The following is an 18,822-nucleotide window of genomic DNA, read 5'->3' as shown; positions in this document are numbered from 1 at the left end:
AGAGCTGCTCCATCCAAAGTGGGATGGATGCCGTCTCTCCTAACAAGACCAGGTTTTCCCCAGAAGCTTTGCCAATTATCTATGAAGCCCACCTCATTTTTTGGACACCACTCAGACAGCCAGCAATTCAAGGAGAACATGCGGCTAAACATGTCACTCTCGGTCTGATTGGGGAGGGGCCCAGAGAAAACTACAGAGTCCGACATTGTTTTTTGCAAAGTTACACACCGATTTAATGTTAATTTTAGTGACCTCCGATTGGCGTAACCGGGTGTCATTACTGCCGACGTGAATTACAATCTTACCAAATTTACGCTTAGCCTTAACCAGCAGTTTCAAATTTCCTTCAATGTCGCCTGCTCTGGCCCCCGGAAGACAATTGGACTATGGTTGCTGGTGTCGCTAACTTCACATTTCTCAAAACAGAGTCGCCAATAACCAGAGTTTGATCCTCGGCGGGTGTGTCGTCGAGTGGGGAAAAACGGTTAGAAATGTGAACGGGTTGGCGGTGTACACGGGGCTTCTGTTTAGGGCTACGCTTCCTCCTCACAGTCACCCAGTCAGCCTGCTTTCCCGGCTGCTCGGGATCTGCCAGGGGGGAACTAACGGCGGCTAAGCTACCTTGGTCCGCACCGACTACAGGGGCCTGGCTAGCTGTAGAATTTTCCACGGTGCGGAGCCGAGTCTCCAATTCGCCCAGCCTGGCCTCCAAAGCTACGAATAAGCTACACTTATTACAAGTACCATTACTGCTAAAGGAGGCCGAGGAATAACTAAACATTTCACACCCAGAGCAGAAAAGTGCGGGAGAGACAGGAGAAGCCGCCATGCTAAATCGGCTAAGAGCTAGTAGCTACGCTAAGCTAGCGGATTCCTAAAAACACGCAAAGTGAATAATGTGTAAATAATTTAGAGGTGATTCAGCAGAAGGAGTGCTTTAGTTAAGGCACGTAAAGATTACACTGGGAAACAAATCGTAATCTAGATAACTAGATCAATCTAACTGCGCAGATTAAACAGCTAACAGATACAGAAAAACACCGCTGTGCTCCGGAACAGGAAGTGATACAATACCGCAGTGAGAGCCAACCACCAGTAGTAATTGAGTTTCTCTTCTCTGATTTGGTAACTTTGGAATGTGCACTATTGATCTGGTGCGGTGCTCAGTGACATAAAAGGCCTCTTGGACACAAAAATGCATTAAGAACTTCTTTACACAAATGTTCATTTGAAAATTGTTCTTGGGTGGTGTTGGTGTCAGACGTGTCTTTTCTCGTCACTGATCCTCGACTGATGATAATTCATGTAGGTCACATACTGATTAGTTGCACTTCATGAGTAGCTGTTCTTTTGCTTGCATTGATGAAGTATGGACCTGAAGAACAACTTTGATGAAGGAACTTTCTCCTCTATGAAGGACTCTGATGGCTTGTGTGTATTTCTGCAGTAAAAAAAAAGTGCCAGATCAAATGAATAAAAGCAGCGTAGGCCAAGATGATGTTGTATGGTGCTGAGACCATCGTCTGCCCAGATGAGCCTTCAGCTGTGACAGCTTCATCCATTATTCACACAAAGTGCACACCTATCCATTGTGCTGTGCACATAACTCAAAAGAGTGGAGGAATCTGCATTTAAATGTTTGTTTCCACTGTGGAAAATGCCAAGAAAACTAAAACTTCTGAATGTCCTCCTTCGCAGGAGCAGTGAGGGGACCTCTACAGCCGCCACGACATCATACCAGATTTAAAGACGAGCCACAGTCACTCAGATGCGCCTCATTGCTCAGTTTTCTTATGTTGCTTTTACCAAAAACCATATTAAATTGGAAAAAAAAATGTCCCATTTGCCTTTCATTTGTCAAAATGTACCAATTATAATATACTTGTATATGATTGTTGCGGTTTTGTACAGGTTTACGTGGAGGCTCGTAGCAAAGACACAAGCTGCTGTACAGTACCCACCTGCTGCTTACTTTTGCATTAACCGGTTGCAGAAGGATTAGCTTGTTAGCTAACTGCTTCTCATGTTCTAAATCCCATCATAGACTAGCGCCACCACCATCGGCAAGTATATCTCCTCTTCGGTGTCCACCCCCTCCGTATGTGCACAATCCAAACAGGAGCAGCGAATGGACTTGAGCCTTTTAACTTGTTTGCTTTGTACAAATATTTATTGTCCTTTTTAGAGCTGAAGGAACTATATATTTTTGAAGTGTGAATGCATTTGTGTATGCGTGTATCTGTCTGTGACAGCTGTTTTAATGTGCTTTACAATTCTGTTGGTTTTATTGAGGGAGAATAAATATCTATTTAAAGGACAGTACAGTGCCACTGTTTCATTGGACACCTGATACTTGCACCATATAGGCATCACCTTGAGAAGTAAGGCCTATGTAGGCACTGAGGCCCGTTGGTGCCAGTGCCTATCTCTGGGTTCTATAGCGTCAAGTTGATGAGTGTATAACTCCCCCTGGATGTGATGCTAGTCCAGTGTAGGTTTCCTACTCATTTGCAGCTGGGTGGACTGAGATAATGTAGGTTGACACAGATGGGCAGCATGTGTGGGGTTCAGACTCAGGCCTGCAGTTTAGCAGGCCAGCTCCTTATCCACTCACCAACCTGATCTCCAACAAGTACGTGAGCTGACTGTAATTTACGAATTTTTTTTTCTGTATTTCTGCATATAAATTAGGTTAAAAGAATTTTTCGCCAAACCACCATCACCTAAGCATACTTTTATCGCGCGCACACACACACTGCAGGATGTCCTCAGTAAAATAACACTTGTAAAGAAAAGGCAATGCTTTAATTGGTTTTACACATTAGGAAAAAAATCACAAATATTTACATTTAAAAATACTTCATTTTGTGTCTCTAAAGGGATGGAAATGTTTAACACAGAGACAAGCTGATAGAAATTTAAACAACCATTGCCCCCTAGTGGGCTCCAGAACAATAACAGCAGAACAGAGCACTTAACATGATGCACAAAAAATGGTAGAATAAAAGCAAGAACACGTTAGGGTCTTACATGGGAAAAGGGTCATAATGGGCTCAGACATAATGCTGAATAAGTATAGTTTGATATACATGTAAATTGTTGGTAAATGCTTCAGAAACGTTTGAGAATAAACATACAGCGACGTACTCTAATAACATTTAAAAAAAAAAAAAATCAGTCCTTAATAAATCATTCTAGTCAGGTGTGTGAGCAGGTTATATGAACAACTTTTGATTTATTTCTAAATATTAAACTGATTATTAATCCGCAGTCATTGCGTGCAAATGTAGTTAATCATTTTGGCCAGAGTAAAGGATACATATTTATTATATGCATTTGGGAAAAATCTAAGTGAATAAGATTTCCTGGTTTATCTGAATACATATATGCTTTACCATGCTGTATCAAATGAGAACTATTCAGGCTTTTCTTGGAGCTCTTTGATTTGGGGACCAGCAGATGATTGGAGGACAAATGATGGAGTTACAGGCTGCTGTAGATTCTCTTGATGGTGTCGCCTTCGTCTTTGGTGATGATCCCCTTCTCAATATAAGAATCAACTTGCTGGTCCATGAAGTCCTTAAGTTTGGAGAGATCGTAATCTGTGGGGACAAACGCATGAATTCGGTGGATTTATGGACTGGGGACTAACAGGTCAGATGTCAGAAGCTGTGACCTCTTAAAATGGGACACCCAAACAAGACCTAATCTACTACAGAGCTCATTATCAATTAAGATTAAGGGCACTGTATGTTTCTGGATACAGGGAGTCACTGCACCGCTGTTAAAAAAAAAAAAAAAAAAGGAAAGCTTTGGGTTTTACACACTTTAATTTGTCATTTAAAAAAATAATTCAGACTGCAGCACTGTCACAGCATTATGGTAGAGACAAAACTCATGATACCTCAGCTAGAGTTTCTGATGGTTTCAGTTTCTTTGCACTGAGACCAAAATTTAGCTTTTCGTCCATCACACGAAACACTATATTAGATGTCAGCCAAACGCTGCATGATGTCACAGACACGCCATCCGTACAGTGTGGCGGTGGTTGCAGCACCATGTTGTTAAGGCCCAGTCCCACTGGGGAGAGGCTTAATTGCGCATGAATTGAGTATACAAATTATGGGCGTTTGTTCTTGTCCGCAACAAAATTGGCCAAAAATGACAAATGTCCCAGTATGAATTATGGCTATATTAATAATATATAGCGAATATATGACGAATAATGATGGTTGTATAATGCATGTATTGAGGAAACGGATCGGACGCATTGCGATTATCACGGCAGTATTACAGATGTATTGTTAATGCATTGCGCACGTGTTGCGCGTGCGCAGCATCTGCATTGCGATCATAAAAGAAGCGCCTTTCGGCATCACTATTCACACCAACACCACAGTCTCTGGAGCAATTGCTGGACTCGGACAAGTTGATTGGTATTATAATGATCATAGAGTTGATGTTCATGTTATCATGCAAGGGTTAACTGTTCATGAGTTCGGAGAGCGGGAGGGGAAGCCGCTGGAAGTTGTGAGATGGTGTTTTTTTTTTTTAGAGTGTCATGAAAAGAGAAAGTTCGGCATGAGTTGCGGCTGTAACAGCAACTCTTCCTTTTGTTGGAGTTAAACATTCTGAAAGAGAACTGAGGTCCACGGCTGACTTCTCTGCAGCTGGGGATTTACAGTATGTTGTTAGACGGCAGCAGCTATTATGTCTTTGGGGATCCATACCTACATCTGTACGTCTCCACAGCTGGACTGGCGCTGCTGGCAGGTATGTCGATTTCTGCCACATATAGTATTTTGGGTTACGTGACATGTTTGTTATGCATTCGCAAATTGCAAATCAGATGCAAAGCAGACGTAATACAAACGTTTAGACACGGTCAATCTGTATGCATTCGTTGCAACTTACTTTAGTTTGTGATGTGGATGTGATAGGCACGCAATATATCCGTTTTACACACTTTCCAAGTCTGCTGCCAAGCCGCAAATCCCCGTCAGTTGCGGATATCAGTGGATAACGGCAGATATACAGCGCATAGCTTCAGTATGTATTGAGTTTGTAAGGCGGATGTCATCCGCAACCACAATTTTGTGGAGCTCAAAAATCCTGGCAACGGAAAAACGTGCCTCTGTGGATAATTGCGGACGTGTGCAGATGTCGGCCGACTCATACAAGCATGTTTCACGGATATTGTAGATGTTTAGCGAATATGAGCCAATTTTGTGCGCAATCCATATGGAAATCTTCCTAAACGCCAGTGGGACCGGGCGTTAAGAAGATACCTGCAGGGTTCAATGCACAAATGTAGCAAAATGCAGGGAAATCCTGAAAGTCAAACCTGAAGCTGTTTTCTACCAAATCAGTAAATCAACACGAGCAGGTTAATAATAATATGAATGTCCTGGGCCCGGATTCATAAAGCAGTCTAATCTTTTAGTCTACTATAATTACTTAGTTGCCAAACATCATCCGTCTAATCTCTGTTTCACATTGATGGTTAAACTCAGATTGAACGTCTTATGTTAGCCGACAGTTTTCACGGGCATAACGGCCTCGCATGTGCAGTTACCGCTGGCTCCAATGTGCGACAGTTTTGTTTACTTCGAGTTGGTCCTTGTCACAAACTATTTAGCCTTTGTTTCATTATTATTAACATTTACTGACCCATACGAACAGCAGAATGGCGTACTTAGCATTTAGTCCCATATCAACCATTTTGACTGACCTCTACTGGTGGTTGGCTCTCACTGCGGTATTGTATCACTTCCTGTTCCGGAGCACAGCGGTGTTTTGCTGTATCTGTTAGCTGTTTAATCTGCACAGTTAGATTGATCTATATAACTAGATAACGATTTGTTTCACAGTGTAATCTTCACGTGCCTTAACTAAAGCACTCCCTCTGCTGAATCACCTCTAAATTATTTACACATTATTCACTTTGTGTGTTTTTAGGAATCCGCTAGCTTAGCGCAGCTACTAGCTCTTAGCCGGTTTAGCATGGCAGCTTGTCCTGTCTCTCCCGCACTTTTCTGCTCTGGGTGTGAAATGTTTAGTTATTCCTCGGCCTCCTTTAGCAGTAATGGTACTTGTAATAAGTGTAGCTTATTCGTAGCTTTGGAGGCCAGGCTGGGCGAATTGGAGACTCTGTTCCGCACCGTGGAAAATTCTACAGCTAGCCAGGCCCCTGTAGTCGGTGCGGACCAAGGTAGCTTAGCCGCCGTTAGTTCCCTTCCAGCAGATCCCGAGCAGCCGGGAAAGCAGGCCGACTGGGTGACTGTGAGGAGGAAGCGTAGCCCTAAACAGAAGCCCCGTGTACACCGCCAACCCATTCACATTTCTAACCGTTTTTCCCCACTCGGCGACACACCCACCGAGGACCAAACTCTGGTTATTGGCGACTGTGTTTTGAGAAATGTGAAGTTAGCGACACCAGCAACCATAGTCAGTTGTCTTCCGGGGGCCAGAGCAGGTGACATTGAAGGAAATTTGAAACTGCTGGCTAAGGCTAAGCGTAAATTTGGTAAGATTGTAATTCACGTCGGCAGTAATGACACCCGGTTACGCCAATCGGAGGTCACTAAAATTAACATTGAATCAGTGTGTAACTTTGCAAAAACAATGTCGGACTCTGTAGTTTTCTCTGGGCCCCTCCCCAATCAGACCGGGAGTGACATGTTTAGCCACAGGTTCTCCCTGAATTGCTGGCTGTCTGAGTGGTGTCCAAAAAATGAGGTGGGCTTCATAGATAACTGGCAAAGCTTCTGGGGAAAACCTGGTCTTGTTGGGAGAGACGGCATCCATCCCACTTTGGATGGAGCAGCTCTCATTTCTAGAAATCTGGCCAATTTTCTTAAATCCTCCAAACCGTGACTATCCAGGGTTGGGACCAGGAAGCAGAGTTGTAGTCTTACACACCTCTCTGCAGCTTCTCTCCCCCTGCCATCCCCTCATTACCCCATCCCCGTAGAGACGGTGTCTGCTCCCAGACCACCAATAACCAGTAAAAATCTATTTAAGCATAAAATTCAAAAAGAAAAAATAATATAGCACCTTCAACTGCACCACAGACTAAAACAGTTAAATGTGGTCTATTAAACATTAGGTCTCTCTCTTCTAAGTCCCTGTTAGTAAATGATATAATAATTGATCAACATATTGATTTATTCTGCCTTACAGAAACCTGGTTACAGCAGGATGAATATGTTAGTTTAAATGAGTCAACACCCCTGAGTCACACTGCCAGAACGCTCGTAGCACGGGCTGAGGCGGAGGATTAGCAGCATCTTCCATTCCAGCATATTAATTAATCAAAAACCCAGACAGAGCTTTAATTAATTTGAAAGCTTGACTCTTAATCTTGTCCATCCAAATTGGAAGTCCCAAAAACCAGTTTTATTTGTTATTATCTATCGTCCACCTGGTCGTTACTGTGAGTTTCTCTGTGAATTTTCAGACCTTTTGTCTGACTTAGTGCTTAGCTCAGATAAGATAATTATAGTGGGCAATTTTAACATCCACACAGATGCTGAGAATGACAGCCTCAACGCTGCATTTAATCTATTATTAGACTCAATTGGCTTTGCTCAAAATGTAAATGAGTCCACCCACCACTTTAATCATATCTTAGATCTTGTTCTGACTTATGGTATGGAAATTGAAGACTTAACAGTATTCCCTGAAAACTCCCTTCTGTCTGATCATTTCTTAATAACATTTACCGGCATCACTGAAAGCAGCCAAAGATAACGATACGTCTTTGGGATGGTTATGAGTAATTTTTTCTCTAATAGTTAAAATTTTATTAGCAAAGAAAGTCATGAAGTCATTACTAGTTAAAGTTAAAGGAATACTCGGCTCAAGAGAGCTCTGACTCTTTGTCAGCCTGGCTACAGTGCTGAAAAGAAACCTGGGGTTCTTATTTTCTTCAATTAGTGATGAGTAGTAATGAGGTCCTAGCTTATACGGAGGGCTTTTTATAGAGCAAAAGACCTCCTTTTTCCCAGACTAAGGTGAAGATCTTCCTAAATTAGTGGAGATGCCATTTCCTCTCCAACTGACGGGTTATCTGCTTTAAGCTGCGAGTTTGTGAGTTATACCAGCAGAGTCAGGCACTTCTGATTTAAAAGCTCTCTTTTTCAGAGGAGCTACAGCATCCAAAGTTGTCCTTCAATGAGGATGTAAAACTATTGACGAGATACTCTGAATTACAGAGTTTAGGTAGCTAATCTGCACTGTGTTGGTATATGGGCATTAGAGAACATAAAGAGGAACTCATATCCTTAACCTAGTTACAAGCGCCTTTCAGGAAGGCTTCTAGTGTAATGAAACTTATTCCCCACTGGCTGGGTAGTCCCCAGAGTAAATGTAAATGTTATAGAATTATTCGATTGCTTTATGAACATGGGACCCCCCTGGCGTGGACCCTGGTGATAGATTGGCATCCTGCCCAGGGTGTACCCTGCTTCACACCCCAGGACTGCTGGCATTGGCTCCAGCCTCCCCATGACACTTAATTATAGTAAGCGGGTATAGAAAATGGATGGATGTCCTGGAGTGATTGATTCAGAGACCAGTGCAGTTTTTTATTATTATTTGCATCTGGCTATCTGTCTGTGCTCAGCATAAGTCCAGTCCTATTACTGCCAGGGTCTTCCAATTCACAGGGAACATTCTTTGGACACAGACCTTGGACAAGTTCAAAATATATTATGCAAACGACTTCTTTTCCTTCGTTGCCTCTTCTCTTCGTTGCAAGTTTTTCTTTGTAGCTGTTGTTGTGTAACTACTGTGCACCTGCTGAATATGTGTGAAAGATGCAAGATATAATTGTTTGGGTGAGACGGTTTAGACTGTGGGAAACTGATAAATGGGTCAGACTTTCTGCAGATAGAATGAGACATGGTTGAATGCACAAAACAACTCCTTTTTAGGTAATTATCCTGAAGGACACCGCGTGTCAAGTACAGAAGACTGCACAGCGCTAGGATGAGAAGTGGAACTGGAAGACCCAAGATTGATGAGTACAATGCCCAAACATAGCCATGCACACTGTTAGAGGACGGATTGAGACAGGGATAAAAAGCATTAGGCTTTAGACAGTCAAGGTCCTTTGCAGAGCACCAGCCTGAACTCCTGTTAGTGAGAACGTTTATGTTTTTGACAGAATCTGTTATTAAATCTGACGAGGTCAGAACTGAGCAATAGTCTGAATCCTGGTCATCTTTCCCTCTCTCATCAACGGATGTGCGGGGTGTGATCGAGGTAAATTGTTAAACAATTTCATGTTGATGTTTTGGATTTACAGTTTTGAGACTGTTGTAAAAGGTTCTGCTCCATTTTTCCTGACAAACACCCCCAAAACAACAGCCACTCTGAAGAACCAATAAGGGAATCATTAAGCAAAAAGGCTGTTGATGTCGATGGATCGAATCATGGCCAACGTTGACCTATTGTAAGGGATCATTGTGCATTGTGTTATATTTATTATTATTATAATGCTGCGATGCTACACACGCGCGTAGCATCGCATGGTCACTATGGTCTATATATCTGATATGGGAAAATATCAGACTGGTTACCATGACAATCAGTCTGGAATGCGTATCACATTCATTACAAACCAGAAAGCTAAAAATACAATTAGAAAAACCAAGTCGGACATGAACATACTCCATAAATATCTAAACAGCATCGGAAAAAACACAGATTGAAAGCTTACCAGCTAACAACCGGGCCATCTGTTAGCAAGTTCTTCATGGAGGTGAAACGAACAAGTCTGACTATGAGCCGTCAGCAGCTTTTATATTTGGGCGATACTGTAAGTTCGCGTATATATATATCTATATATATATAGATATATATATATATATCTTAGACTTGCTAAAATCTTGCTTGCTCAGTTAATAATCCTTTATTATTATTACTATTTCTGTAGTAGTATATTTGTAATTTATTTTGATCTTATCGCAGAAATTAGTTTTTTCTTAGATACAGTAGTGTTCAGAATAATAGTAGCGCTATGTGACTAAAAAGATTAATCCAGGATTTGAGTATATTTCTTATTGTTACATGGGAAACAAGGTACCAGTAGATTCAGTAGATTCTCACAAATCCAACAAGACCAAGCATTCATGATATACACACTCTTAAGGCTATGAAATTGGGCTATTAGTAAAAAAAGTAGAAAAGGGGGTGTTCACAATAATAGTAGTGTGGCATTCAGTGAGTTCGTCAATTTTGTGGAACAAACAGGTGTGAATCAGGTGTCCCCTATTTAAGGATGAAGCCAGATTGATTGGAGAGGGGAAAACATATACGCAGGTGCAAAAAATTATAGGCTGTTCATCTACAATGATCTCCAATGCTTTAAAATGGACAAAATGGACGCATGGAAGAAAATGGAAAACAACCATCAAAATGGATAGAAGAATAACCAGAATGGCAAAGGCTCACCCATTGATCAGCCCCAGGATGATCAAAGACAGTCTGGAGTTACCTGTAAGTGCTGTGATAGTTAGAAGACGCCTGTGTGAAGCTAATTTATTTGCAAGAATCCCCCGCAAAGTCCCTCTGTTAAATAAAAGACGTGCAGAAGAGGTTACAATTTACCAAAGAACACATCAACTGGCCTAAAGAGAGTAAAATTGTTCTTTTTGGGTCCAAGGGCTGCAGACAGCTTGTGAGACGACCCCCAAACTCTGAATTCAAGCCACAGTTCACAGTGAAGACAGTGAAGCATGGTGGTGCAAGCATCATGATATGGGCATGTTTCTCCTACTATGGTGTTGGGCCTATATATCGCATACCAGGTATCATGGATCAGTTTGGATATGTCAAAATACTTGAAGAGGTCATGTTGCCTTATGCTGAAGAGGACATGCCCTTGAAATGGGTGTTTCATTAAGACAATGACCCCAAGCACACTAGTAAACGAGCAAAATCTTGGTTCCAAAACAACAAAATTAATGCCTTGCAGATGTGAAGAAATCATGAAAAACTGTGGTTATACAACTAAATACTAGTTTAGTGATTCACAGGATTGCTAAAAGCAGTTTTGAACATAATAGTTTTGAGTTTGTAGCATTAACAGCAGATGCTACTATTATTGTGAACACCCCCTTTTCTACTTTTTTTTTTTTACTAATAGCCCAATTTTATAGCCTTAAGAGTGTGCATATCATGAATGCTTGGTCTTGTTGGATTTGTGAGAATCTACTGAATCTACTAGTACCTTGTTTCCCATGTACCAATAACAAAAATACTCAAAACCTGGATTAATCTTTTTAGTCACATAGCACTACTATTATTCTGAACACTACTGTATGTACAAGTGAGGGTTTTTTTCTGATTGTCATTCATTTATTCCAAAAAAAAAAAAAACTGGTTATTCTAGTTAAGGGTCACAGGGGTGGTGGGGTTGGAGCCCATTCCAGCGGTCACTGGGTGAGAGGTGGGATACCCCCTGCCTGGACACGACGCCAGTCGATTGCAGGACGGACTCATATAAACAGACACATTCACACTCTGACTCACACAGTCAGTTAAAAGTGTCCAATTCACCAAATCGCATGTTAGAAAGATGAAGAAAGGAACCCACATGAACATGGGAGGTGATGGTCTAGTCGTTAAGCTGTGGGTTTGAGACCAGAGGATCCTTGGTTCAAACCCCAGCCTGACTGGCAAATCACTAAGGGCCCTTGGGCAAGGTCCTTAATCCCCTAGTTGCTCCCGGTGTGTGTAGTGAGCACCTTGTGTGGCAGCACCCTGACATCGAGGTGAATGTGAGGCATTACTGTAAAGCGCTTTGAGCATCTGATGTAGATGGAAAAGCCCTATATAAACGCAGTCCATTTATTTATCATGCACACCCAGCTTGCCGCTGTACCATTACACCGTAGCTGTTTAGCCCATGATGGATAGCAATTAAAGTCCCTTTTGTTCCAAGTGAAACGCTGAACCCAAAAACACCTAACGTATGAGGCCCAGTTTGAAAAGTTTAAAACTTCAAGGTAGAATCAACACACTCAGGCACTAAAATGTTACATCCTCAGCAGTCTGAAGAAAATGATATTTTTCTGTGCCTGTTGTTTTAAATGCAAAACAAATGCTGCCTGTCACACCCACCTCCCCTGCACCTGTTCCTTTCTCCCTGCAGTGTTCCAGGTCAGTGGGAGTGTCTCAACAGATATGAATGTGCAAAATGAAAGGAAAGTATTGGGGACTTTCTACACTGCAGGCCGTCTCCTTGAATCAAACCCATGTGGCAACAGCCACAAAAATCCCACGGCATTTCAAAATGTCCCGCGTCACCTCAACACACATGAAACACTCGTGACAGTGTCGACGATTAAGAAATCGTAAGTGGAGGCAGCACCGCTTTTTTTAGTGTGAGGCAAAGAGCCAAAAGCAGGATGTCGCCTCTCTGTCCATCTGTTCCTCCGAGGCTAATCTGTGCTGTGTGTAGGCGTTCACACATTTGCATGCCGGCAGCCCGCTGGGATCCTTCTAACGGCTGCTTCTAGTGGAGTGAACACAATGAACTGCCTGTTGTACTTTTGTATTTTCTGACAGGTTTTCTTACCCCGCAGCTCTGGAGACGGAGACAAACGACGGGGGGAAAAAAAGGAGGCACAGGCAACCGGCAAAGTCGTTTAAAGAGCAGTTCAACTGGTACGAGGTGTGTTCAAGTGCTGGATACCATCAGAGAAATCTGATGGCAGGAAAACGGGGTAATGTGGGGGTGTGCAAACTTAGTGTGTGATTATCTGTTCAGATTACTGACAGAGGGGCATTGAGGCTCCTGTTGCCCCAGACAACCGCTGCCCACGCTAGAATATTAATGAGGTGTCCTGAATAGATCCGGGTCAGAGATGAGCCCCGTATTAAAAGGTGTAGACTGCTCCCCACTCATCACGCTCTGTGAGCAAAGAGCCAGGCTTTGATCATTGTAGCAGTTTTAGTTTCTTTTTAGGAATCTGGGCCATACGTTGTGTTCTTCAGTGATTCCTGTCAATGTGTCTTCCACTGTGGATCACCTGTTTATTAGCTCAGAGTAAATCAGGCCAGCAAACACTCATCTCATTGAAATCTTGGGGCTTTTTTGTCATTATGAGCTGCCCTGCTGTGATCACCACCAGTGGACGGATGTGCAGCATAATGGAAACTCATGAACATTTCATTCCTCTTTGCTTAATTAAGCACCAGTGATCATTAATTTTACACTGGAGCAGCAGGCCTCTCGTCTTACAGCAGGACTTTGTGTGAAAAAAAAACTGGTGCCGTTTGCAGATCGTGTGTCACTTTCAGTTAGAGTTGCAGCATTTGTACAGAACAAAGTGTATTTGCTTTTTGTAGTGAGAAGGCTTCATGACTGCATGTGCCAAATTAAAATATGCACGATTAGACAGACAGACCATAGATACTGGCAAACAGGAATGAAATGAACCTCATGTGGTTCCTGAGATCTGGAGTGGAACATCTATCCAACATTCATTTCAAATGCAAATTCCGGCAAACAAAAGGTTGTCCGTTCTTTACTCGCATCTGATCTCAGTCGGATCTGCAAAACAGCGCAGTGAAGAGGGGCAGAGCTTCCAAATGATTCTGCCTCTTACTAGATGAATCGTTTACTGCTCATTAAAGCAGAAACCATAAAATTAACTCAGATAAACATGACGTCCCTCACCAGTGGTGGGCACAGCTAACCAAAATGTTAGCCTCAACAACCAGTGGCGGCGCCAGGACATTTATTTTTTTTGGGGGGGGGGGGGGGGGGGGCTGAGGGGGTAAAAGTTGGAGGTGCTCCACAAAATGTCGTCAAAATGAACAATATATAGTAAATTGCTTTATAATACCAAGGTATATGTTTTAGTCACCTGTGCTCCTCTAAAATGTGGTATCAATGCACACACATCACTTAGAATCATGTGCTTTGTGATCCACAAACACAAATTTCTGATTTGTAACTTGTGTGGGTTTTTACAAATAAATGTTTATTTGCAAAACTGAAAATTCTGTTTGTGACGGGTGATTCAGCATTGGTGGATAAAAAGCAATATTGAGACATTCTCAGTGCAAAACTGCAGTTGAGATCCACAAATATGTCAGTCGCTATTCACATTATTGGCAGAATTATTGAGGGGAGCTGAGGGGAGCTTGGCTCATTATTGGCGCCACCACTGTCAATAACCATTAATCTGATAACTGAAAGTTATCTTTTATGATGTTAAACTGCTAAAAAATGTATCTTTATTGCAGATAACCGATAACTTTTATTCAGACTTTTATTCAGTTTACACTTTCAGCCGAGTTTCACTTTAAGCATCACAGGGGCTTCTGGGTAAATTCAACGATCACAAACACTAAAAGAACACATGAAAAATTAATGAATAAAAATAAAACCCCAAACACTGTCATCATCTTTCAAAACCAGTAAAACACAGTATTAGAAGTCAAAGTTTATCTCGGTATTAGCTACACCGTCATTTACAAACTAAACGCTGCTGCTTTTTTCACAGGCTTTGAACCCTGCAGCTTAAATAACTGAAATACGTCCATTAATGCATTGATAAAATAATGTTAAAATTAGTCTGTTTTGTTTGTGCTGAACTACACTACCCACAATGCTCGATGCGTCGACCGGCCAATCACGTCTTGCGCTTGATGATGATGTCATCAACAAGCGACAGCCAGTCTGCCATAAACCACTGATCTACACACAACAGGGATTAAAATGTTTGATTTTAGGGTTTCCAAATATTTTTGATTGTTAAACTTTGCTCACTTTACCAGAAAAAAATGTTAGCGGACTGAAAGTTATCAGAACTAAATTTATTGGAAGATAATTGGTCCGATGATGGTTTTAAAGCATCTGAAAAACTAATGCGCTAACAAAAACATTAGCTTTGATAATTAGTTATCGGATTAGCTGAACAGTGCCCACCGCCGTCCTCCACCAAGCAACTTTTAATGAATTTCTGAATGATTAACCTAGAAAATAAACAAAAATTGGTCTTACCACTGCCAGGTTGATCATAAAATATGACAAACAAGAATAAATAACTCATAAGCACTAAACAGTTACATGTCATACACAACATACAAAACATTAATGCACAAATCTACCAACAAAGGTGGGAAACCAACACTCCGAGGCTGCCTTATGTTCATATTCTGAGATATAACTTTTTAAATTCAGTTTATACACATTTGTCCTACCTGATAACTTGTATTTATAAATAATGGATAAATTAAATAATACATATGTCATTTTTTCCATCCTTTCAGGGCTCTCACCGGAAATCTAGAGCATGATGGCGCTAGAGGTCATGTGCAGGGTGGTGGTGGTGGTGGTGGTGATGATGGGGCATGAGGTCAACACCCCCGTTCGGACAACCTCCTTTGTCAGGAAGAACCTCTAACATTTTGGCTTTTTGAGTTACCAGTGGAAGACATTTCCTGCAAGTTCAGCTTTACATTTTATCTAAAATGACAAACTCAGGCGTTGTCCACATGGAAACGGATACAATCTTTTCTTTGTCGTTTTGAAACAGTGTTCCATAAACCTAACACTGCTTCAATACATATACACAAACCCACTGAAAATGCTGTAGTATATACACCGGGCCTATATGTGGCGCTGTAACCGGTGTAAGGAGCTAATCAATGTTGCAGCAGAAGCGAGAACTTGACAAAACGACACACAACGCTGATCATCTGAAACAGACTTATTGTTGTGAAAGTGACGTGACACGGACCCACAACAGGGGGCGTTAATGAACGGACAATGGATAAGCCAAAAGTAACAATTTAATGTTGTGAATCGCACAACGACGTACAGACAATAACAATATGGTGGACTGTCAATCATACACCAGGTGACGTGTGGGCAGGCTCGACGATAGAAGACGCCTGGCGAGAGAAGAGCTGGATCCCCACACAGCTTCCACCACCAACGGAGCTGAAGAACACCGGAGCCGCCAAGCCCTGCGCCCCAGGTGGCCGCTGTCTTCAGCAGTCAGACCCGGTACTGCTGGCAGAAACAGAGACAGTCCTGATGAGTGTGAGTTCGCACACTCAGTAATCCACAGTCAGTGTTCAGTAAAGGAGGGAGAACCTCCACCTCCAATCACACACTCGTGCAGCTCCTGTTTAACCACTTATCTGGTTTGGGTGTGAGGCGAAGCCGTCGCTGTCACACCAAACGCCAATCCCACAGATAAGGCAGAACACCACAGGATAACGGCTGCAAAAGAAGTTCAGATTATCACTCAACGGTTTGAGTCAACAGAGAAATTACCTGAATGGTAGCTGATTTCTCGGCGGGGAGGTGGAGTTGCAGTCCGGCCTTTATGGTGGTGGTGATGAGTAGTGGATGAGTGACAGCTGTCACTCCTGGTTGCTCCGACGCCCTCTCGTGCTTGAAGCCCGCACTTCAAGCAGGGCGCCATCTTGTGGTGGTGGGCCAGCAGTACCTCCTCTTCAGCGGCCCACACAACACTTATTGTGCATTGAAAGTGTGTTCCTGTATTTTTTTTAAACACACACCACTATGTGTTGAACCACTGGCTGATCTCCACCTCACAGATGAAGCGAAAGTACGCACACTTTAAATGAATCAATTTTAAGTATTTTTTAAAAAATGCATTTATTGGGCTGATTCTTGTTGGATTCACGCAGTTTTCATCTATTCATCAACAGGGTCCACTCCTCTTCAATGGGTGTGCAAAGTTGGTGGATACTGACAGGAATTGAAACTCTGTCATAAATGTCAATCTAAAGTATCCTGAACATGCTCAACAGGTGACTTTTCTGAATATGCATTTGCACGCTATGCAAGAACTGGGATGTTTTCAGACTCCAGGAACTGTGTACAGATCCTTGCAACATCTCTGCAGTGATGGCGGTGGAGGAATGACCTGACAATGGACCACAAGATGTCTTCATACAGGATCACTGTGCTTTCAAATTACCATCAATAAAATGTATGAGAACGCACTGTCGGTAGCTTATGTGTGCCCATACGCCACCACCACGGACTACTCTGGTCACAACACTAACGTCAACAACAAACTGCTCTCCCACACAACACCATACATGCTGTCTGACATATGACTACAGCGTAAACAGAGATTCATCTGTGACAAAATCCCTTCTCTACAGTGCCACATGTCGTTAAAAGTGAGGATTTGCCCAATAAAATCGATTTCTCATCCAATTACATTTGTTCTGCAAATCTGATTGGTTAATCGTGTGAGATTTCAGACCATAAAATATCGCGTTGACGGTGGCAAAATATTCGACCGTTTCACATTTTATGTATTGCTCCGCACCCTGACCGCATTGCTACGCAGATGTCAATAATGGCACCGTCAGCTGAGAGCGAGAGAAACTAGTGCAGCGACGATGATGCCGAAATGGGTGAATTTAATCTATCATACGAAAGTATTGATGTGGATTCTGATACAGAATTACTCAATGCAGCTGACAAGATGGAGAAATCTGTGGGTCTGCTCACAGAATTTACAGTTTGGCATGAAGACGCTGTTGCTACGGTAGGTTTCTCCAGCCAAATTACTTACAGAAAAATAAACGATGCAAACGATGGGATTGGATATGAATGGGAATAACCCCCTTGTGTCTGATGATTTGCAGATGTTTATGCTGGAATTTACAGTTGCAAATATCTGTTTTACCAGCGACACGCTATTGGAGCCAGTAAAACTCCGGCATAACTCCTTTTTACTATCTCCGCTAATGCATTACCAGTAAAACTCAATTTGCAACTGGAAAATCCAGTATTAACATCAATTTCAATGTATTAATTTATATAGCGCCAACTCACGACAAAGTCGCCCCAAGGTGCTTCACACAATTCACAACAACACAAATTAATCTAAAATCAAAATTAAAAGCAAGAAAAGCACAATAAAAAGATAAAACACAGTAGAATAAAAATAAATTACAAAGCAAACACAAACAGATTAAATTAATGATGAGACAGTCTAAAAAAGTGGGTCTTCAGTCTTGATTTAAAAGTCTCCACCGTGTCAGACTACCTAATAACAGCAGGTAGATCATTCCAAAGAGTGGGACCATGGTAGGAGAAGGCTCTATACCCCACGGACGTCTTGTTCACCCTTGGAACACACAGGAGCCCTGCGCCCTGCGAACGCAAGAGCCGCGCAGGTATGTAGGGCTTAACCAAGCCCACCAGGTAGGAAGGTGCCAGTCCGTGAACAATTTTATAAACCAACAATAATACTTTAAAATCCGATCTGGCAGAAACCGGTAGCCAATGAAGGGATGCCAGAATGGGAGTAATGTGGTCAAACCTTCGTCCACAAATCAGACACAAATGGGTTATTCCCTAACTGCCGCCAAGTCAGAACCCTAGTGAAGAAGACTAGATTTCAGATAACCTTTCCTGAGATGGTTCTGGTTGTTTGTGCAGGAATTCTTTGTTGTGCAAACCAGCTGCTGCGTCAGCTGTCTGCCTTTCTGATCTCAGGTGAAGAAGCCAGATGTGATGGTCCTGTGCTGCCATGGTTACACGTGCAGTTGTAAGGCCACAATCATGTACCACACCAACCCAGCAAAGGTTAAATGCACACTATCAGACACAGTTGTGAAGACAATTTGAGAGAAATAAGCCTTTTATGTGCCTTGAATAATTCTTACAACTTTTACTTTGAATTCATGAAAAAATGAGAACAAAAACAGAGTGTTTAATTTATATTTTTGTTGAGTATACTTGTAAAAGCTTGCATAATTAGGAGTTAATTTTGGAACCTGTGGCTGTATTTAAAAACCCTGTCA

At 42.1% G+C, this 18,822-nt stretch overlaps 2 protein-coding genes across 3 annotated transcripts in view; one reads left to right on the top strand and one right to left on the bottom strand.

Moving 5' to 3' along the window:
* Positions 1 to 2,317, top strand: part of lysmd2 (LysM, putative peptidoglycan-binding, domain containing 2) — a 39,232-nt gene extending 36,915 nt beyond the window's left edge. The window contains exon 3 of the mRNA XM_034194384.1: positions 1,699 to 2,317. Coding sequence (XP_034050275.1) covers positions 1,699 to 1,747 — 49 coding nt within the window. The 3' untranslated portion in view covers positions 1,748 to 2,317. The remainder of the gene's footprint in view (positions 1 to 1,698) is intronic.
* An 828-nt stretch (positions 2,318 to 3,145) lies between these two features.
* scg3 (secretogranin III) overlaps positions 3,146 to 18,822 on the bottom strand; it is a 38,548-nt gene continuing 22,871 nt past the window's right edge. For both annotated transcript variants that reach the window (XM_034194361.1, XM_034194371.1), the window contains exon 12: positions 3,146 to 3,602. In XM_034194361.1, the coding sequence (XP_034050252.1) occupies positions 3,484 to 3,602 (119 nt within the window). In that variant the 3' untranslated portion in view covers positions 3,146 to 3,483. The remainder of the gene's footprint in view (positions 3,603 to 18,822) is intronic.

This window comes from Thalassophryne amazonica, chromosome 2, assembly GCF_902500255.1.
Source record: "Thalassophryne amazonica chromosome 2, fThaAma1.1, whole genome shotgun sequence".
NCBI classification, from domain to species: domain Eukaryota; kingdom Metazoa; phylum Chordata; class Actinopteri; order Batrachoidiformes; family Batrachoididae; genus Thalassophryne; species Thalassophryne amazonica.
This window is presented reverse-complemented; position numbering and strand designations above follow the sequence as displayed.